At 42.8% G+C, this 22,115-nt stretch overlaps 1 protein-coding gene across 2 annotated transcripts; it reads left to right on the forward strand.

Moving 5' to 3' along the window:
- Positions 1 to 2,807: 2,807 nt before the first annotated feature.
- On the forward strand, positions 2,808 to 17,961 carry CHRNA9 (cholinergic receptor nicotinic alpha 9 subunit). 2 transcript variants are annotated; one of them, XM_061583888.1, is made up of 8 exons: positions 2,808 to 2,884; positions 5,593 to 5,780; positions 5,925 to 6,002; positions 8,573 to 8,718; positions 11,130 to 11,284; positions 14,126 to 14,298; positions 14,551 to 14,658; positions 15,815 to 17,961. In XM_061583888.1, the coding sequence occupies exons 3-8, from the start codon at positions 5,945 to 5,947 to the stop codon at positions 16,381 to 16,383; spliced, it is 1,209 nt and encodes a 402-aa protein (XP_061439872.1). In that variant the 5' UTR covers positions 2,808 to 2,884; positions 5,593 to 5,780; positions 5,925 to 5,944; the 3' UTR covers positions 16,384 to 17,961. The 2 variants fall into 2 exon arrangements, with proteins under 2 accessions (XP_061439872.1, XP_061439871.1); XM_061583887.1 differs by having other exon boundaries at positions 14,126 to 14,658.
- The last annotated feature ends 4,154 nt before the right edge of the window (positions 17,962 to 22,115 follow it).

The raw sequence follows: 22,115 nt of genomic DNA on the forward strand, positions 1-22,115 counted from the left end.
CTTACATCTCGCACCAGGTCCCGGTCCCCACTGAGGATTAAGTCCAGGGTTGCCGTCCCTCTGGTCGGTTCCATGACCAACTGGTCTAGGGAATAGTCATTTAGAATATCTAGAAACTTTGCTTCTTTGTCATGACTGGAACACATATGCAGCCAGTCTATGTCCGGGTAGTTGAAGTCACCCATTACTACCACATTTCCTAGTTTGGATGCTTCCTCAATTTCATATCTCATCTCAAGGTCTCCCTGAGCATTTTGATCAGGGGGACGATAGATCGTTCCCAGTATTAAGTCCCTCCTGGGGCATGGTATCACCACCCACAACGATTCTGTGGAGGAGTCTGCCTCTTTTGGGGTTTCGAGCTTGCTGGATTCAATGCCTTCTTTCACGTATAGAGCGACTCCGCCACCAATACGTCCTTCCCTGTCCTTCCGATATAGTTTATATCCAGGGATAACCGTATCCCACTGGTTTTCTCCATTCCACCAGGTCTCCGTTATGCTCATTATATCAATGCTCTCCTCTAAGACCAAGCACTCCAGTTCTCCCATCTTGGTTCGCAGGCTCCTAGCATTACCGTACAGGCACTTGTAAGCAGTGTCTCTCTTCAAGTGTCTTTGGCACTTGTGGTTAGGCCTGTGGTAATTTTGCTCTTCTGAATTTATATCCTGTGCCCTTGCTCTCACAATGCCTACTTCTAGGCCTACCCCTTTTAAAATTTCATCATTTCTTTGGTTTTTATCCGAGGGGGGAGGTTTATTCCGAACTGGACCTTTCTCAGCTCCTGTCGGGTTTCCCCCCTCAGTCAGTTTAAAAGCTGCTCTGCCACCTTTTTAATTTTAAGTGCCAGCAGTCTGGTTCCATTCTGGTTCAAGTGGAGCCCGTCCCTTTTGTACAGGCCCGGCTTGTCCCAAAATGTTCCCCAGTGCCTAACAAATCCAAACCCTTCCACCCGACACCATCGTCTCATCCACGCATTGAGACTGCGAAGCTGGGCCTGTCTGGCTGGTCCTGCGCGTGGAACTGGTAGCATTTCAGAGAAAGCCACCTTGGAGGTCCTGGCTTTCAGCATCCTACCTAGCAACCTAAATTTTGCTTCCAGGACCTCACGGCTGCATTTCCCCATGTCGTTGGTGCCAACGTGCACCACGACCACTGACTCCTTCCCAGCACTGTCTACCAAACTATCTAAACGACGGGCGATATCCGCAACCTTCGCACCAGGCAGGCAAAACACCTTGCGGTCTACACGCCCATCACACACCCCACTGTCTATGTTCCTAATGATCGAATCACCCACTACAAGGATTCCTCCACCCCCTGGAGATATATCCTCGGCACGAGAGGATAGCTGCTCATCCCCCAAGGAATGGGTCCCTTCTAAGGGATCGTTTCCCTCTTCCTCAGCTGGATGCTCTCCTTCCCCGAGACCATCGTTGTCCATGATAGCAGGAGAGCTATCATCGTTGGAGTGGGACACAGCTATAACGTCCCTGAAGGCCTCCTCCACACACCTCTCTGCCTCTCTCAGCTTTTCCAGGTCCGCCACCTTGGCCTCAAGGAAATGAAGTCGTTCCCGGAGAGCCAGGAGCTCATTGCACCGAGAGCACACCCACGACTTCTGTCCAACAGGCAGATAGTCGTACATGCTGCAGGCGGTGCAAAACACTGGAAAGCCCCCACACCCCTGCTGGCTTCTTACCTGCATAGTTTTGTTTAAGGTTTATTACGTCAATGGGTTGGAGACTGCGGTTTAGTTGAGGTCAGGAAACAGATGGGCAGAGTGGGGGGCCTTGGCCTCCTTGCCCTGCTGCCGAACTCGCTCTGCTGCTTAACTCGCCTTGACGCTTCGTCAGCTGGGGCTCCTTCTAGCTCGTGGAGCAGGCTCCCTCGCTAGGGTGCTCTGACTTTATATGTGTGGCTGGTTCCTCCCAGCTACTGCTGCCAGCCAATGATGTGTTACTTGAGGCTGATGGCTATCAGCTGGGGCTTAACTCTTTAGTATTCTCTCAGGCTTCCTTCCTGAGTGAGGGGCGGGGCTGTTTAAGCTTTTGGCTGCTTTTAATCTCAGCAAGGGGCTGCGCCTTCCAGGCAAGTCTTTTGTGTTTGTTGTTTTCCCAGCTAGAACAGCCTGACCTTTCTTTAACCTAGGGAAACAGAGCTTGTGGTTGTGTTTCAGGAAGGCTGAAGCTGCCCTTTTTAGCAAGGACTGAGCTGACTCTCTCCCTGTATGTATCGGTGGCGTTTCCTTTTCCCCCTTCTCTCTGACTGGAATTTAGCCTTGTTTACAGTGTCCCCTGAAGCTTTCCTGCTAGGGTGGTGTTGAAAACTAGCTTTCTATACGCTTCCTTCTCCTAGGATCTGTCTCCTAAGATATAGGTTCTTTCAGGATTTGGCTCCTAGCTCAGGGTGACCTTGGGCTGCCCTTATTAGTTATTGCTCTGAGCTGTTTTACTTCAATTTTTGGGCCTGTAGGTGCATTTAGAATTTTGAGAGTGTACAGTGGACACCACCACCTCTGGTTGCTTATCTCTTCCAGGTAACTCTTACTTCCACCCTTCAAAGACTGAGACAAAGTGTATGTCTGCACTAGGTGTGGGGTGCGGGGAGCCTTTGGCAGAATGACAACTCACATCATCCCTGGCTATTGGCCATCTGGAGGGCTAAAGTTTTCCCACCTCTGGTCTATACAGTAAAACCTCACTTAACAAAGGAAATGTGTTCCTGGACATTATTTCTTTAATAGAAGCTTTGGTACCAAAGGTAAGAATAACATGGAAATGGTTCGTACACCACAAAAAAGAAGAGCAGTTCAACATATTTCAGCAAACCTTTTATTGAAAACTAACAATACCCATGTCTGAAATGGAAACAACCAGGTCAGGTAAGCCTTGCATACATACCACTTGAAGTCTTCTTCCAAAATGCATCCAGGGATGCCTGCCTTGCCTTTTTACTGTGAGTAGGAAGCCACCAATTTAGTCCTAGACCTCAGTAGTCTCATGTTCAGAGGATGGGGGAAATTCCATCTTTGGTACCCCTCTCTGTGTGATTCTTCCTAGAATCCCCCCTGCAACCTCTACATACTAATATGCTTCCTCTTGCATATATAATTAGTAGGGCAATGGCCCAGGCCTACCTACAGATAATGTAGAAGTAAGGGACTCCCTTTGTTTTACAATATTGGCTTCTAAATTTGAAAATGTAATCACAAGTCCAAAATGGCCTGCCAAAGACAGCATGCTCATTGCGCTGCAGAAGGCACAGCATCTTGAGCACAGTCTGGGGGTGGGGGTGGAAGAAAAACTTGGGGGAATAGTAGAACATAGGGTTGCCAGGTCCATGGCCTGAGACTGATCCTGTATCTTTAGGAGAAGAGAAAGTCAGCCAAGCGCAGGTGTTCTTTATTTTGCTGCCTCTATTAGATCATCCCTATGCCGCCCAGCGGAGCTTTTTAAAGTCGTGCGTGGGCTCTTACACTCTGGCCCCCACGATACTACGGAAACATCGGAAGCCCGCTGCAATGAAATTGCTGGACACTTTCAAGATAAGATCGCATGTATCCGCAGGGATCTTGACTCCGATGTTGCGACAGATGAATCCATTGAAGTGTCCGGAGCACGGCCTTGTCCTTCATTATTGGATGAGTTTCAGTTGGTGCAGCTCGAGGAAGTGGACAAGGTGCTTGGAATGGTTCGGGCAACTGCGTCTGTTCTGGATCCTTGCCCATCTTGGCTGGTGAAAGCTAGCAGGGCTGGGACCACCGGTTGGGCCAAGGAAGTGGTTAATGCCTCCTTGAGGGAGGGAGTAGTCCCTGGTAGCCTCAAGGAGGCAGTAGTGAGACCTCTTTTAAAGAAACCCTCCTTGGACCCAGATAACTTGAACAACTATAGACCGGTGGCAAATGTCCCTTTTTTGGGCAAGGTTTTGGAACGGGTGGTTGCCGGCCAGCTCCAGGCGCTCTTGGATGAAACCGATTATCTAGATCCGTTTCAATCCGGTTTTAGACCCGGTTTTGGCACCGAAACAGCCTTGGTCGCCCTGTATGATGACCTTTGTCGGGAGAGGGACAGGGGAGTGTGACTCTGTTGATTCTCCTTGATCTCTCAGCGGCGTTTGATACCATCGACCGTGGTATCCTTCTGGGGAGACTCGCGGAGTTGGGTGTCGGGGGCACTGCTTGGCAGTGGTTCCGCTCCTACTTCATGGACCGTCACCAGAAGGTAGTGCTTGGGGAACATCACTCGACACCATGGACTCTCCATTGTGGAGTCCCTCAGGGGTCGGTCTTGTCCCCCATGCTTTTCAACATCTACATGCAGCCGCTGGGTGCGGTCATCAGGAGTTTTGGAGTGCGTTGCCATCAATATGCTGATGACACGCAGCTCTATTTCTCCTTTTCATCTTCTTCAGGTGAGTCTGTTGATGTGCTGAACCGTTGCCTGACCATGATAATGGACTGGATGAGAGCTAATAAACTGAGACTCAATCCAGACAAGACCGAGACACTGCTGGTGAACGCCTCCCTGCTCAGATGGTGGATGTTCACTCTGTTCTGGATGGGGTTACACTCCCCCTGAAAGAACAGGTACGTAGTTTGGGGGTTCTTTTAGATTCTTCCTTGTCTCTCGAGGCCCAAGTGGCCTCGGTGGCACGGAATGCATTTTACCATCTTCGTCTGGTAGCCCAACTACGCCCCTATCTGGACAGGGACAACCTCACCTCCGTTGTTCATGCTCTGGTAACTTCAAGATTGGATTACTGTAATGCGCTCTACGTAGGGCTGCCCTTGAAGACAGTTCAGAAGCTTCAGCTGGTGCACAACGCGGCTGCCAGACTATTGACGAGGACCAGTTGGTCTTCGCATATAACACCTATTCTGGCGCGTCTGCACTGGCTCCCTATTTGCTTCCGGGCGAGATTCAAGGTGCTGGTTTTGACCTATAAAGCCTTACACGGCGTGGGACCTCAATACCTTGTGGAACGCCTCTCTCGCTATGAACCTACCCGTTCACTTCGTTCAGAATCTAAGGCCCTCCTCCGGGTACCAGCTCATCGGGAAGCCCGGAGGGTGGTTACTAGATCTAGGGCCTTTTCTGTGGTGGCCCCTGAGTTGTGGAACAGCCTCCCCGAAGAGGTACGCCTGGTGCCTACACTTCTATCTTTCCGGCGCCAGGTAAAGACCTTTTTATGCTCCCAGGCATTTTAATCTTTTAATTTTCTTAATCTTTCTACTTTTAATATGTATCCTTCTTAATTTGTGTTGTATTTAATTTTTGTTGTGCTTTCTGTTGTTTGTTTGTACATGTTTTTGTGATTTTTTACTATGATATATTGTATTTTATCTTGTTTCTTCACTGCCCTGAGAGCTATTCTGCTAAGGGCGGTATATAAATTGAAATAATAAATAAATAATAAATAAATAAATAATGGGAAAAACCACAAGGTGGAATTCTCCCTTCCCCCTGCACAACTTTTAAAGATATAGAATACCTCTTTGGCAAACAAAGATACAGGATCAGTCTCAGACCATGAACCTGGCAATCCTAGTAGAACAGGATTTTATTCTTGCTTTTACTGTTGTATTGACAGAGAGAAGAAATGTGAGCAGTGTGGATTGAAATGAGTTCTAGCAGAATTGTTTCATGGTGATATCCCTTCACTGTCACCCAGCACGTAATTCTCAGGTTACCAGCTCTGTAAGGGCCTTGACAGATCGAGAAAACATAGGGTGGTTGACTACAGCTGGCGCTCCGGAGGACACCACCAGGCTGCCAAAGGTTGGGGAAGGAGCCTTTAAGCACAGCACTTAATTCTATCTATTGCTTTATGCTTGGTGGTGGTGGGGGGGGGTGCAGTGGGAATGAATGTTTCCACCCATAGATGGGCTTGAGATATATATGGCTTTATTTCTCTACACCTAGAGGAACAAACTTTTTCCACGATGAAGACCAGCTTGGTCTGCTGTCTCTCCTTGGTATTTACAACAGGAATTCTTCATGGTAAGAGACTTCCTCTACAGCAGGATGCATGAAGGAGGGTGATGGTGTATATGGCCCTGTGGTCTCACTGAAGGAAATGGAATTAGGACAGAATTTTAACACCTGCAGTTTTAACCACCATGGCTTCCTTTAAAACTCTGGGAATTGTTGTTTTGGGAGGTTCTGAGAATTCTGTATTAGTGATCCAGCCCAGGATCCCTTGAGCTGGATTTGTAATAGTAAAAAAGCTTTGTAATTGCTTTCCATTTCTAGTGTAGACATGCCATCATTTTAAGTGCTTAGTAAACTATTATGATTTAGTAGTAGTAGTAGTATTTTATTTGGAAAAGAGGTATTATTATTATTATTATTATTATTATTCCACCTTCCAAAATACAAATCCTTCCAAGAAAGCAGCTTACAAATAACATTAAAAATCACAGCAAGCAAGCATCAACAAAAAAGTAATCAGGATCCTTCCCACAGGCAACCACTGGGTAGATGGTTGTGTAGAGAGAGGGAAGAGTTCACCTGGAGCAGGCTCTAAAAGGTCTTCTTTACTTGCCTCCCTCATTGTCCTGAAAAGAGTCACAAAATCCTACAAAATACACCTGTTTTAGTTTATTGGGTACAGGAATTGGTCATGTGCTGTCCTTCTAGCAGTTTTTCTGAAAACATTTTTATCATATACCTTAGCCAAAAAGTCTACCAGAGTGACTAAGAAAAATCAGTATGAAAGCAGCCCCTGCCCTCAAGCTTAACAGACTTCAGGACATGACAGACAAGGAAAATGGGATGGGAAGGGAGGAGGAAAAAACAAGTGCAGGCACCAGTTCTTAAAGTTATCCTTCTGGCAATTAGCACCTGGGATAGAAACAGTCCAGGTAACCTGATGCTGCCTCTAGGTGACAGATGAAGGAAGATGAAAGGTCTCTGTAATTGCTTCAGGATGCCTCATGGCAGGGGTCACCAACCCTTTTGGACTAGAGGGCACATTTCAAATTTTGAGAGAGCACTGGGGGCACTATTAATAAAATGGTTGCTATGGGGGCATGACATAACACAAAATGGCTGCCACAGTAGGGTTGCCAGGTTCTTGGCCTGAGACTGATCCTGTATCTTTAGGAGAAGAGAAAGTCAGCCAAGTGCAGGTGTTCTTGCAACACTGTAATAGGAAAAATCACAAGGTGGAATTCTCCCTTCCCTCTGCACAACTTTTAAAGATACAAAAGACCTCTTGGTTGCCAGGCCCAGTGTTCTTGGTTTTCACAGATAATCGTGGACTATATTGATATACTGCCATTATATCAATTTGCAGCATAAAAGTGGGCCCGGCCTCCAAGAGGTCTTTTGTATCTTTAAAAGTTGTGGAGGGGGGAAGGAGATTTCCACCTTGTGGTTTTTCCTATTACAGAGTTGCAAGAACACCTGCACGTGGCTGACTTTCTCTTCTCCTAAAGATACAGGATCAGTCTCAGGCCATGGACCTGGCAAGCCTATGCCACAGGGGGCATGGCATAACACAAAATTAGAAAGTAGTAATGGCAAGCTTTTCCCATAATTGTATTTTCCATACTACAAAAGACTCAATCTGTTGAATTTCTGCCTGCCATATAGCTGTTTTCCCCAAATCAAAGCCTAGACTGCCATCCTGTACCCATTTACCTGGAAGTAAGCTTCATTTAACACAAACAGACTTACTTCTGAGTAGACACATATGCCATAATTACATAGTGAATTCTTAATGAGTCCCTGGTCTTTAGCTCATGCAAAACAGGGGACATGCCTAAGCCTCTTTGCAAAGTTTTCACATTTGCCTTCTGGAGGGAGGGAGTTCTTTAACATTCACCCGCACTTATTATGTAGCAGTATTTGCAAAAATAACTTCTAGGTGCTACCTGATCTCAGGGAAGCCTAGCACAGGAAAGATGCGTCCTGGTTGCTAGGGGAAATGGAAGGGCAAGCTATGGGGATTCCAAGGACTAGGGGAAAAAAACCAAAGAAGGAAAGGTACAGAAAAGGGAGGGCAAAACAGCAGCTCTTTAGGACCCCAGGGATTCTTATTGCCTGGTGTCCAAATAACTCACTTACCAATCACAGCTGTTTCTTCACTCATTGGCTTACAACATTGACAGACAGTAGCAGCCAGGCTGGCTCATTACACAGAAATTGCTTAGAAGGGTACCTGTACTTTTTGCTCCATAATGTTTTTTCTAGGAGGGCTAGAGCCTTATTTTTTCTTTTAAAATGAAAGCTCAGAGTCTGGGCTCCCTGCTAGAGTGCCACTGAAGGCCTATGCAGGTGCTATATCATCAATGGGCAACAGGTTGGCAACCTTTGCCTGCTGGGAAGTGATTCATAAATGAAATAAATAAAAATAATAGGTGACAATGCACTCTAGTCTACAAAAGCTTATGCCATAATACATATGTTAGCCCTTAAGGAACCACAACACTCTGGTGTTTTGCTGCAATAGATTATATGATTACCCCTCTGGAAGTTACATTCCTGTAAGAGATCCTGAATCCAAATAAGTATGCAATTAACACTTCTTTGAACTACCTAAAATTGAATATATTCATTTCATTCAGTTGCTGATGCAGCACAAGGAAAATACGCTCAAATGCTCTTTAATGAACTTTTTGAAAGCTATTCAAATGCTCTCAGACCAGTGGAGGATACAGACACGGTCCTGAATGTCACCCTTCAGATCACTCTTTCCCAAATAAAAGACATGGTAAGTATAAGAGGTCAATATTCTATGAATGGAAAAGCCCCAGATCTTGTTTGCTAACTCTGAATCTCAGGAGCTTACCATTTGTGCTTTTGCATTTCTGATTTTTCATATTTTAGGAGTTCTATAATAATAATAATAATAAATTTTATTTGTTAGTCGCCTATCTGTCCGAATTGACGGACACTCTAGGCGACTTACACAATATAAAATAAAATACAATGTACAATAAAATGCAATATACAATATAAAAACACAATCATCAATTACTCTAACATCAACCATCAATAATATATCAAAAAGCTAATCTACCCCAAAATTCTTGTAGGCCTGCCTGAATAGCCAGGTCTTTAAAGCTTGGCGGAAACCCATCAGGGAGGAGGCATGACGAAGATCATAAGGGAGAGAGTTCCAGAGGGTGGGGGCCTACTTGGTGATACTGGATAATACTATGTGAAGGAAGAGGGCAGAATGCATTTTCATGTGTTAACTTCAGTAACTTGACATGTTTAATCTTTTTTAGCTTGTTAATTTTGTTGATCTTAAATATTCACTGTTAATTTTAACTATCTTAAATGTCTTAAAGACTTGTTCTTAACTGTTTTAACTGATAATTTTAACATTTTTGTAAACTGTTTAGAGGTTTTATTACAAACAAGCAGTATATAAATTTTGATAAATAAAATAATGTATTCTCATTTCCAATTCTCCACTAGGAAATGTATACACATTCATTATACGAAGAAGCAATAGTTGAGCTACAGATGAGTTAATATCTTTTTGTCATTCAATATTGATTATATCAGGCAAGCACTTCCATCCTAAGAATATACTGATCATAATCTGGAGACATTTGGGGCCCATTTCTCTCTGTCTCTGCCTCTTTCTCCCTTACACACGCATGCACGCACACATGCACGCACGCACTCAGGCACGTACACACACACCTTCTCTGGTGTGATATTGCAATAATGTTAATGTTGTAATCATATCAGTGGGCTGGATTGTGTGGGCCCTTCACACTGGTCAGTACTTATTCTTGGTTGGCATATTCACATTCTTTCCCGGTGTGCCAATAATTAGTAATGCCTAAATCCTGTTGAAATCAATCAGTCATGTTAGTTTCAGTTAACCTAGACTAGCCATGCTGGCTGGGGCTGATAGAATCATATCTTAGAATAGTAGAGTTGGAAGGGGCCTATAAGGCCATCAAGTCCAACCCCCTGCTCAATGCAGGAATCCAAATCAAAGCATTCCCAACAGATGGCTGTCCAGCTGCCTCTTGAATCCCTCCAGTGTCAGAGAGCCCACTACCTCTCTAGGTAATTGGTTCCATTGTCGTATGGCTCCAACAGTTAGGAAGTTTTTCCTGATGTCCAGTCGAAATCTGGCTTCCTGCAACTTGCTATCATATCTCCCCTCAGTCTTCTCTTCTCCAGGCTAAACATGCCCAGTTCTTTTAGTCTCTCCTCATAGGGCTTGATTTCCAGTTGTGGTTCAAAATGTCTGAAGGGCACCAGATTGGCAAAGGCTGATTTAGGCAGTATATATGAATGAAGCTGCCATTGAGCTGTGACTCCTCTATGCTCTACTCAGTTTTATGAACCCACAAAAATGTAATGCATGCATATAGCAAATATTTATTTATTTATTACTTTTATATACTGCCCCATAGCCAAAGCTCTCTGGGCGGTTTATAGCAATTAAAACATTAAAAACAATTATACAAATTTTAAAACACAAAAAACAATTTAAAAACACAATTTAAAAACAAATTAAAAACACATGCTAAAATGCCTGGGAGAAGAGAAAATGTGTTTGTAGATGCACATTTTGTAAAGGTACATGTACGAGGCAGCTAGGACTGGCTGCAGCTACTCATTGTGTCTGTACATGATGGAAAGCTGCCACTGTGTGACAAATAAAGCACAATCCACAATCCCATTACGGAGCTGATAACTATGTTAAATTTTCTGTGAATCAGCATTACTTGTCGCTACAGAATAGTACAATCACATTTAGATCTACATTTGTTAAAAATCTCTGTGTGCATTGATTGCAGGCACACTCATGGACAGGGGATGTAGCTCAGTGTTAGAGCACATGCTTTTCATGTGCAAGGTCCCAGGTTCAATCCTGGACTTCTCCAGTTAGGGCTTTGAAACGCTGGCAGTTAAACCACTGCTAGTCAGTGTATCCCAGGGGTGGGCAACCTGTAGTCCCTAGAAGTTGTTGGGTTCCCAGATCCCATCATCTGCAGCCAGCATGGCCAATGGTCAAAGATGATGGCAGATGTAGTCCAACAACATCTGGAGGGCCAAAGATTGCCCATCCTGGGGTAGAGAGTATATGGTCTGACTTAGGATAAGACTGCTTCCTAAGTTCCTAAATTTAGGCCTACTGTCAAACTGCAGGATGAGAGAAACCAAATTCTGACTGCCTACCTATGGATTCGACAAACATGGTATGATGCCTATTTGAAGTGGGACAAAGATGACTATGATGGGCTGGATTCTATCCGGATTCCTAGCAATCTTGTATGGAGGCCAGATATTGTCCTTTATAACAAGTAAGTCTGGCTGGGAAAGGTTTCTTACAAATGTGCAAACAAGAACACAGCACTTCACTTATTTGTCTGTTCATTGTTCTTCAAAGCCAACCCCAAGATTATTCATGTTTGGGATCTGGTGAGCCTCTGGGGGAAGGGAGCTTTATGATAATTAGGACAGCAGTACTAATAGCACAAATGATCTTGCCCAGGGGCAGCAGTTCTGTGGGGACGTTGATTAAGAGGAAGAAAGGATTTGGCCAACCCCCCCCCCAAAAAAACTACCTTTCTCAGAAAAGATCCAACCATCAGCAGGAACCAAGGCAATTGAAATATTGTGCCAGATCATTTGGGTCCAGTTTCCATTAAATCACCCCAGAAGAATCAATAGCAAAAGGCCACAGATGAAACTGCACTGCCAAACCAAGAATAAAAACCAGAGAATAATAGGTTCAGGTAGTTGGCAGCCTGCAGGAACACTTGAAAATAAGGAACAACATCCATTCCACAAACCTTTTCCCAAAAGCTGGCTGAGGCTGATGGGAGTTGAAGTTCAAAACATCTGGAGGATGCCTGGTTTGTGAAGGCTGCTCTAAGTCATTGGGGGACTCTCCATCAAGATTCCTAAGCAGGGAATGCCAAAATTATAGGAAGCCATGTTGGTCCACAGGATGGTACTACATTTATTAGGATCAACCCAAATGTCACAAAGTGGTGAAGATGCTTCTGTGCTCTCCCAAATGCTGTAGTGGGTTAGATGTTAAAACAGAACAAGGAGGGAAGAAAAACAAATTGGGCATGATGTTCGTGGCCCCCAATCTGCTGTTTTTGTAAGTCTTCATATGAAATGCATCAGCTGCAGTGCCCAGAGGTATTCAGGACCCCAAAATAGTGCTGAGACCATTCACTCTCCTCCAGTAGTGGCTGGCGGCTCCATGTCAGCGGGGCAGTGGAATCCACTCTGGGTTTTAGTCCAAACTTTCAAGAACCTATTGTGTATAGGCCAGTGGCAGCTGGTGGCTCCATTAGTGGCGCAATGGGATCCACTCCAGGTTTTAGTCTGAACTTTCAATGAGCTGCCCAAGGTACTTCAGCACCGTGGACAGTTCCTTGGAATTTCAGACTAAATTGCAGCACTCTGCAATCCACTGATCCCACTGCATCACTGACATGGAGCCGCCAGCCACCACTGGCCTATACACAACAGGTATATAGCCATTAAAAAGTATGTATGTAGTTTCAGTTTTAAATGAGCCTGTGAACTTAAGGCATGCAAGCCATCTATTGCTTTCTTTCATCTGGCCAAATTATGAAGTAATGTGATTTTTAGTTGCTCAAAGCTTTTATTTCCTTTCCTTTGATAGGAAATTAGATTTTTTGTGTCCCTTCAGGGAACTTTACTTCTAGACTATAAGCCCCTTGAAACTGACACAATATGGTTGCCATATATGATATTTTATCTACATAAGAAAAAGTATGTATACCATCATTTTAAAAATTGCATGTGTCTATACTGAAAGGTGTTTGAAAGCCACTGGGCCCGGCTTAAAAAGTGCAAAGGGAAAAGCTCACTTTCAGTCTAGCAAACAGATAAGTATGCTTTGAATCTGCCTATTGATACCAATTTACACCCTGGCCTGTTCATTACAATATTGACTCCTAGTAAACCTTTTCAGAGTGTTTTCAGAATCTAAAACATTTTAAGTACAGTTTTTATTAATAGTTTTTATTGAATTTTCCAAAAAGAAATGAAAAAAACTAAATACAGTCAAACAATATAAAATGAATCATAATAAATCAAGACAATGTGTACATGTAAGGGGGAGGACGGGAAGTGAGGGGACCTTTTAAGTAGAGTTTATCTTTTATATGGGCAGCAGGATGAGGATGGTGAAGGACATACAACTGAAAGGTGGTTGCTCATTTGGCTTCCCACATCTCCTTCAATCAGTTTAAAAACCTAATTATAAGCACATTTAAAACAACACTTCTGTCCTTCACACATGCACACCAACAGCAGGAGGGAGGTTCAAAAACACTTTCAACATGATGTGTGAAGTCTGTCCTCCTAAAATCATAGGTGAGATATGAACTGGAAACTTATTTGTGTATTTTCTTCCATTTATATCCTGCCTTTCATTTATCAAGGAACTCAAGGCAGTATACATGTGGTTCACAGGCAGTCTCCCATCCAGGCATGGACCAGACCTGCTTATTTTCAGGAATGTGGTGGCCTCATGTGCCTTTAGACCATACCCTGAGCCACCTGTGCCCTAAATCACCTTTGAGCCTCTCTTGTGTTGTTTAGGGGTGTTTCTCCACATGAGGCTTACAGCAAAATCCTATCATGGGATTTATATAAAAATAAATTCTATGTATGGATGTTTCTTCACATGAGGCTTACAGCACAATCCTATACATGCCTATTCAGAAGTAAGTCCCATTGACTTCATTAGGGCTTACTCCCAGATGTAGGTTTAGGGCTGCAGCCTTAAAATGGCTCTTGCTTCAGTTGTATTAGTAAGCAAATGTAATATTAACTACAGTGAATCCTCTTTGGTATTACAAATGCCTCTGCTTTCTCTTCCGTATGAAGAAACAAATGTTAACATAAATATTGCCCAAGGGAGATTCAGACATCTTACCTGAGAACACTCTAATGTTAATGTTGGATCCTTGTTAATATGAAAGAGGTTGCTGCTGAGGCATTTGTAATACCAATGAGGATTCTGGACAGTGTTGCATTTTACACCCAGTTGAAGAAGGGCTGCTTTAAGCCTTAAGGGTTGCCCTTAATTATTCTACTGCACCAGCTTATTGTTTTGTATGTGTGCTTATGGGATGTTTTTGTTTGTTTGTTAGGGCTGATGATGACTTTTCTGAACCAGTGAACACCAATATTGTATTGAGGTATGATGGAAAGATTACTTGGGATGCACCAGCTATAACAAAAAGTTCATGTGTGGTGGACGTATCTTACTTTCCCTTCGATAGCCAGCAGTGCAATCTAACCTTTGGTTCTTGGACCTACAATGGTAATCAGGTAGATATATTCAATTCTTTAGACAGCGGCGACCTTTCAGACTTTATAGAAGATGTGGAGTGGGAGATTCATGGCATGCCAGCTGTTAAGAACGTGATAACCTATGGCTGCTGCTCAGAGCCTTATCCAGATGTTACATACACCCTTATTTTGAAAAGGAAGTCATCCTTCTATATATTTAACCTGCTGCTTCCTTGTCTATTGATATCTTTTCTGGCTCCACTGGGATTCTACCTTCCGGCAGACTCTGGAGAAAAAGTGTCTCTAGGAGTTACTGTTCTGCTTGCTTTGACCGTGTTTCAGCTAATGGTTGCAGAGAGCATGCCCCCTTCTGAAAATGTGCCCTTGATCGGTAGGTACTTGCATGTTTATATTATTTTTGACAAAAAAAACAGCAATTACACAATTAAACTGTAAGTGGCCTATTACTTGATGATGCCTGCTAAGTAGCAAACCAGGTCCCTGGAATAAGTGATGACACTGAACTCGGTTCCTTGGTCTTGGAGCGAAGATGTTATGAACCTTTCATATAATAATGAAACTTACATATGCAAGTCACTTTCCTCGTATTGAATGCATTGCTTCGAAACTAATTGGGTTGAATGCAGACTTAGCCATGCTTGAAGTAGACCCATTGAAATCAATAGGACTGCTCTAAGCATGATTAAGTCTGGTCCAACCTAATGTACCCAGTATAAGTGGCTTGCAAGGATGGGATAATACCCTCGGTTTAGTAAGGTCTCCACCAGCAGATCAACACTTACGCTACTTCCTACCCTTAAGCCTGTGAGGGTAGGATTGCTCCCTTAATGTAATTAGGTCTGACTCTTGCTTTTGCCATTTTGGTAATACTTGATTTGTTGCAGTTGTTTTTTGTATTTTATTTAATTTAGCATGTTCTACAGTGCTGTGGAATCATTTATAGTTTTTTTAAAATAAACAATCTGGCTGGTTGCTTTTAGACAGAGGAGTTCACTGGGGGGAGCCTTTAGTTTGACAGCCAGTGTGGTATTGTGGTGAGCATGTTGGACTGGGAGCTGGGAGACCAGGGTTCAAATCCCCATAGGGCCATGAAGCTCACTGGCCAGTCACTATCTCTCAGCCAAACCTACCTCACAGGTTGTTGTGAGGATAAAATCGGTGGGGGGATGACACCATGTTTATATGCCACCTTGAGCTCCTTGGAGGTAACGTGGAATATACATAGATAATAAATAAGGCAATTCTTATGAAAGTAACATTTCACAAATAGGCAGATTTCCTAAAAAAGAAATGTTGCAGTTTCAAAACACAATGTGACAATACAGAATCTTCTTAATGATGCAGATAACATTTTGACTGATGGTTAGTGTTCAGTGGGTTTTAATGTCTGATAATGCTAGCCAAATTCAATACCAGTTCTGGTAATTGTTAACACCATCATAACATTGGATTCTGGTTATGACTATTGTGATATGATTTTTTTTGTTAACTCAACTGTCTTAGCAAAATTTTGTTTGACATCATAGGTAAATATTACATCGCTACTATGACAATGATCACAGCATCCACAGCACTGACAATCATTATAATGAATATCCATTACTGTGGATCGGGAGCCAAACCTGTTCCACAGTGGGCAAGGGTGGTCATTTTGGACTACATGTCAAAGATTTTCTTTGTTTATGATGTTGGTGAAAATTGCACAAGTTCACAAGGTTTGAAAGAGCAAGACCCAAAGTTGGAAAAAATGAATATTTGTCCAAAAGAGCAAGAAAAATATGAAGGGGCAAGGAGACAACTTGCTAAGATCAGAAATAATGACACTGACCTCCAAAAGAAACTGCCAGATGATATTTGTGATGGCTATGGAGTCCAGAGGGAAAATACCAGGGATATTGTTAGCTGCTGTTCCTGTTACAGAACACTGATCAAGAATATTGAATATATTGCTAATTGTGTGAGGCGCCACAAAGCCAACCACGCAAAAGGAGTGGAGTGGAAAAAAGTAGCAAAAGTGATGGACAGATTCTTTATGTGGATTTTTTTTATTATGGTCTTTTTCATGAGTGTTTTGATTATTGGCAAAGCACTTTAATAAGAAATATAGCCAGGGCTATAACTAGACAACATAGCCCTCAGGTCCTCCCATAGTGTTATATTTAAAAACCTTAGGTCATGATGAAAGTGGGTGACATGTCCCCCCCTCAAAAAAACCTTCATTCTAATCCATTCCTTCCCAGTGGGCAAATTATGTGCATTTAGGATTAAAGTCTGCAAGCTGAAACACCCTGGACTTGGAAATAAACTGCATTGGACTCCCAAGTAAATCAGTATAGACCTGAGATGCATGTTTAGTTTTGCCAACTGTGATGGACATGTCCTAAGGGGAAGAAAGAGGCTACAGAAATCCAGTGTCTCCAAGAAAACTCAGCGGGATAGAGAAGAGAATGCTAGAGCTGGACTGGGGATACTGATATTCATATCTTCACTGAGCTCATTAGGTAGCTTTCTGCCAGCCACTCTCTGCCACTCTCTCTCAGGGTTGGTGTCAGGATAAAATAGTATGACATTGACCCCAAGTTCCTTGGAGAGAGCAGATCTAAAGAATAAGTAAGAGGAGAAATGTACATTTAAAAAGGAGCCATTAATCTCTGGGAAGTACTCTCACCATGTTGTTGCAACATGTACAATTTTCTCATGAGGATCCAGCTCGGAGGGGAACACCACTTTGGAGAAGAAACCAAGCAGAACAGTGATTAGCTGAGTGTCTTTGATATCACAAAGTGCCCTTCTCCCCACTCTAAGGAGTAGGCTGTTTTCTGCTTGTAAACAAAGAAATGGGTCGTTTTAAAAAACAGCTGCTGTGTGATTGTTTAATATATAATCATACACACAAAGCATAAAAGAGAGGCAACCCACACGAAGCATAGAAGAAGAGTCCACACTGGAGAGAGTATCAGTGTTCATTGCAACTTCAGGTAAACCTGTAATTTGAAGAGAGAAAGGAGTGGGAAGAGATAAAAACTGTTGGTTCCTGTTTTTATGTCTTTTGGTATGCACCCTCGATTATCTTCTCTGAATGGATCCAGTAGATCAAAGACTACAACTATTGCTCAGCTGAGAATTGTGTGTACAACTTTGATATGTGGAAGAAAAACATGATTGATTTGACAAACCCCATCAGCTAATATAAAGGTTGGTCTCATCCGCAACATACATTTAAAGCACATGGTATCCCCTAAGAATCCTGGGAACTGTAGTTTGTTAAGGGTACTGAAAACTTTAGCTCTGTGAGGGGTAAACTACACTTCCAAGGATTCTTGTGGGAGGGATGTGCTTTAAATGCATGGTGAAGGTGTGAGCCGTGTGAATATTGGCACTGAAATAAGCCAGTATGGATGACAAAGATAACTGGAGTTCTCCACAGCCCAGTACTGGCTTTACAGATCATGCCCCGCCCTCATTCTGCCATATGTATGCTGTGCTCAAAAACCCTGCATTTCCCATGTTCTGCTCTTTACCTCTTTGACATCCCATAGCCCAAACATGATAGCTATGAATGATGCTTAGATTGATCATGGCTCTTGGATGAGATGAGCTCTCCTTGATGTTCATCTGTATAGTAAAAGTTTCTAATGTAAATACAAGCAAAATAAACAATGCCTTATAAACCCATGGCCTTCTGAAAATGTCTAGACTCGAGGCTCACTTTTAAACTAACTCAACTTGCAGCCAGGAACTCATTTTTCATTTTTTAAATCCCAATTAGCTTCTTTTTCTGCTGCTCTCCAGATTATGTTAATGCCAACATATGTGTAGCCCAACTTCTCTGAGGGTGTGACTCGCCAATATTTAAAATGAACTATGTAATGAGACTGTAGAAGTGCTATACTTGCTAAGCAGAGCCTCCTAAATTCCTATTGTGTGTGTCTAATCTGTTTTGTATGCATTGTAATTCCTACCTTGTTATTTGCTGGACAAAATCTGGAAATTGGTGTTTGCATGTTACAATGAATCTGTCAGCTGGATTCAGGCTTTAGTGCAGCATGCTCTAAATTACAAATGTAGCTTAAGTTTAAAACTGATGCCATTAAGCATTCTCTTAAACAAGTTAAATTATCTGTGTTGTAGTTTTGGAAACCCTGATATTCTAGATGGACCAATGCAGGGTGGCACCGAAAAGAGATCCCAGTCAAGAGGTCATGTGATAAAACTTTTCATAATTGTTGCAGCTAATGGGAACATGCTGGTGAAACTGTAATTTAAGATGCTGCGAGGTCCAACCAGGCTGCAAAGCTATGCCTTCGTAATTGTCCTTTGTACCTCTGCCCCACCCTAAAAACTCATTGGAGGAAGGTGATCTAGATGATCATATAAATGAAACATAGCATTCTTAATGGTAGGCTTTGCCTTTTGTGTCGAATAATTAAAGATGTAACTGTATCAGGACTCTCATGTATAATGCAAGCCTCAAAGGCCAGGTCTAATGTTAAAAGTAGCATACAGAAAAGGGCCACACTGAGTGCAAGCTTATCAGTTACAAGGGGATGAAAAATGTCCACTGTCCTCATTTGCAAAAGGGTATGAACCTTGAAAGAAGGTACATCACACAACTCAGTGGAGTGTGCAATTAGCTGTTGGGGTAAAAAGCAAGTCTATCAGTCCTTCCAATACTACAGGAGGTATGAGAGGAGCCCAGTTTTTATTACAAAGGAGTGTGTGTGTGTGTGTGTGTGTGTGTGTGTGTGTGTGTGTGTGTGTGTGTGTGTGTGTGTGTGTGTAATGCTAACGTTCTCCCTCCCCACCCCACCCCACCGCTTATCTTCATGGCATCTTCTTTCCCCCAAAGTCACATTTTCCTCAACTGAACTCTGATGACAGAAGGGAGGAGCACTCTAACTATAAATGCAGGAGCAGACAAACGAAAGGAAAAGAAAGGATGGAGAATACTCTGTCTTGTGCATTCATGATTCTTGCAGGACGATGTGCAAGGAGGCAAATAGAGGATTGCCACATTGGTCCTGGGCACCAATTAATAAATTCCAGTGTTATAGAATTATAGAGTTGGAAGGAATATTGGAGGTAATCTAGTTCAGTGTTCTTCAACCTTGGGTCCCCTGATGTTGTTGGACTATAACCCCCATCATCCCCAGCCAATGGTCAGGGATGATAAGAGTTGTAGTCCAAAAACATCTGGGGATCCAAGGTTGAAGAAGACTGATCTAGTCAAACCCACTGCAGGAATCTTGAAACTACAGCATCCTGGCGGAAGGCCATCCAGCCTCTGCTTAAATACCTCAACAAAATAACCAGGGACTGCCATGTCAAGGGCTCTCTCCCACATGAGGCCTCATTCAACTTATTTCACATCTGATGTCACTACAGCATATTTTTCACCATCCTTGGAAACCAACAATGTGGTGCTGCTGCTGGAAAATTAACCTAAAGAGAACATTAAGACACAGGGCAGATTGAAATAAAAAGTTGAACTAGACATTGAATGGAATACATAATTCAAATAACTTATCAGAACTGTGTGGCAGGAGTAGGAAGCTTGAGATCTTCCCTTTGCCTCTTGCAGTCTGATCCTAAGCGTGTTTTCTCAGAAGTAAGTCTGACTCAGTTCAATGAGACTAATTTAAGGATGCTTAGGATTGCAGAGATAACCTAATATTAAAGAGCACACCTTCATACACAGAGAAATTAGGGATTGGTCTATGTCTCCCCTTTCTACTGTCCACAGTTGACTTAGCACATCAAGAATTATTGGGAGGAGACAGAGGCTGCCACCCTATTACATTAGCAGAGTTTGTGAAGCTCATCCATTGCAAATTGGCTGTGATCAAGGTGTAATATGGCATTAGACACTGAACCTCATCATGCTCTAAAAATGTAAATGTACTGCCTTCAAGTCAATTCCGACTTATGGTGACCCCATGAATAGGGTTTTCATGAGGCTGAGAGGCAGTGACTGGCCCAAGGTCACCCAGTGAGTTTCATGGCTGTGTGGGGATTCAAACCCTGGTCTCCCAGGTTGTAGTCCAACACCTTAACCACAACACCACACTGGCTCTACACTACCTTTAATGCTACATGAAGCTCACCTTCATGAGGGGCAGTGGGGGACACACATACTTGTAACACCTATTTGCACAGGATTACTGTTGGAATATGCTGCCACCACCAATTTTCCCCCCACCTGGTTGTCTATGCATTTATTGATTTGCTTTTCAATAGCTTGACTAGTGCTTGCTTCTGAAGCAGGTTCACTTAATTTCTTGAAAGCATTTCACAGAATGTTTAATCTCATAATAGATCTGTCTGTCTTAATTATAGAATAACCTGTAATTCATTCAGCAACACTGATTCGCGGAATAGGTGGTTATTCAAGGATTGAAGGACCGCAGTGGTATTTTAGACCATTGGCTTGCATTTACATGTATGTGCACTAAAATTAGATATGGGGGAGAAGCAGAGTATTTAATTGCTAGAGATCTGGGGAGGGACCTAAAGAAGAGTAAGTTTAGCAACTCACACTAACAACATTTTAAACATCTCAGCAAAAGGCGACAAAACTGAGGCACTATTTTATCAGAAAACAGGGACAGTCCTTTGTAAATAATACAATTAGTACAGCTGGCCTGTGTGGTTAAAATACACATATTATTTCGGTAAGGCCTGCTCAGCTTCTGACTTATCAAGACAAATCCAGCCCAAGAGTTTGAAAAAAACATTTGTTTCTGCTGTGTACGTAGGAGAGCAAAAACATTGCTAAGCACCTAAGCTGCTTTTGGTTCAAAATTGTGTATATCTGTCCAATCTTTAGTCTTTCTTGCCTCAGGGTTGACAAATTGGGGATGATGGCAGCACTGTCCAGGGGGGCTGATTTGGCTCAAGGATTTCTAGTTTCTGATTCCCAAAGTAGATATTGTTTCAAAAGGCCTTTGTAGGGCAAGGTAAGGTGGTTGCCTCAAATAGATTTGAGGTGGCATTAAGGATGGGAGACAGATTTCATCTGCAGGGCATATTCTTGTTGAAATGAATGGGACCTATGCAAAAGCATGGTAGGTGCTCAAATTAGCCCTGAGGTTTCTCCCCCTTGTTATACAGCTCAGGGATGAGAGGTATCTTGTGAGAGGTTTCAGCTTTCAGAATGTGTTGAGATATTTGTATTTGCATGCAAATATTTACAAGGAAGATCCTGTTTTACAAGATACATCACCCTGTTTTAACAGTATCTAAATCTAATGACAAAAGCAGGTTGGTTATTATTTTGTCAGTCACTCATAGGTACAGACCAGTGTTTCAGGAATACATTTTTTCCTGCCTGCTTTTCCTTCTTTGATAGTTTAGACATAGCAACATATTCAAAGAGTTTTTTGCAATGCTTTGACAGGTGTTATGGTGCTAGAAGCAAAGATTGCTCCCCCTGCTGTCAAGAAAGTTAAGTCGCCAATAAAGTGATCAGCTTTTGCTTTTGGCTCTTCCGGACTTTGTGTGTGTGTGTGTGCAGATGTAGTCTGCAACATGTCATTAGCACGATAATAGTGCATTAGTGGTGGATTTTTGCTGGACTGCATGCACTTGATTTTGCTTTTTTAGTTGTTCTGCAATGCTTCCCAGATGTTACCACATTACTACCATCTGGAAGGGCACCCCCCTCCCCAAACTTTTGTGATATTAAAATGTTATAGGATTTCAGCAGGTAGCTACAGGTCATATATTGATGAGTGGAAGCAAAGCAATATATCTCCCCTGAAACTTGCATGCGCAAACAGTTTTGGAACCAGATCAGGTGTGACCGCCCTAATAGCATCATGAACACAA

Source organism: Rhineura floridana, chromosome 9 (genome assembly GCF_030035675.1).
Source record: "Rhineura floridana isolate rRhiFlo1 chromosome 9, rRhiFlo1.hap2, whole genome shotgun sequence".
NCBI classification, from domain to species: domain Eukaryota; kingdom Metazoa; phylum Chordata; class Lepidosauria; order Squamata; family Rhineuridae; genus Rhineura; species Rhineura floridana.

What these genes read in the sequence shown, in the direction of transcription:
- CHRNA9 (XM_061583887.1), top strand. Translation starts at nt 5,945, where the DNA reads ATGAAGACCAGCTTGGTCTGCTGTCTCTCCTTGGTATTTACAACAGGA. An exon ending in TTTCCCAAATAAAAGACATG is followed by an intron (nt 8,719 to 11,129) that starts GTAAGTATAAGA and finishes GTCAAACTGCAG; the next exon opens with GATGAGAGAAACCAAATTCT. An exon ending in GATATTGTCCTTTATAACAA is followed by an intron (nt 11,285 to 14,125) that starts GTAAGTCTGGCT and finishes TTTGTTTGTTAG; the next exon opens with GGCTGATGATGACTTTTCTG.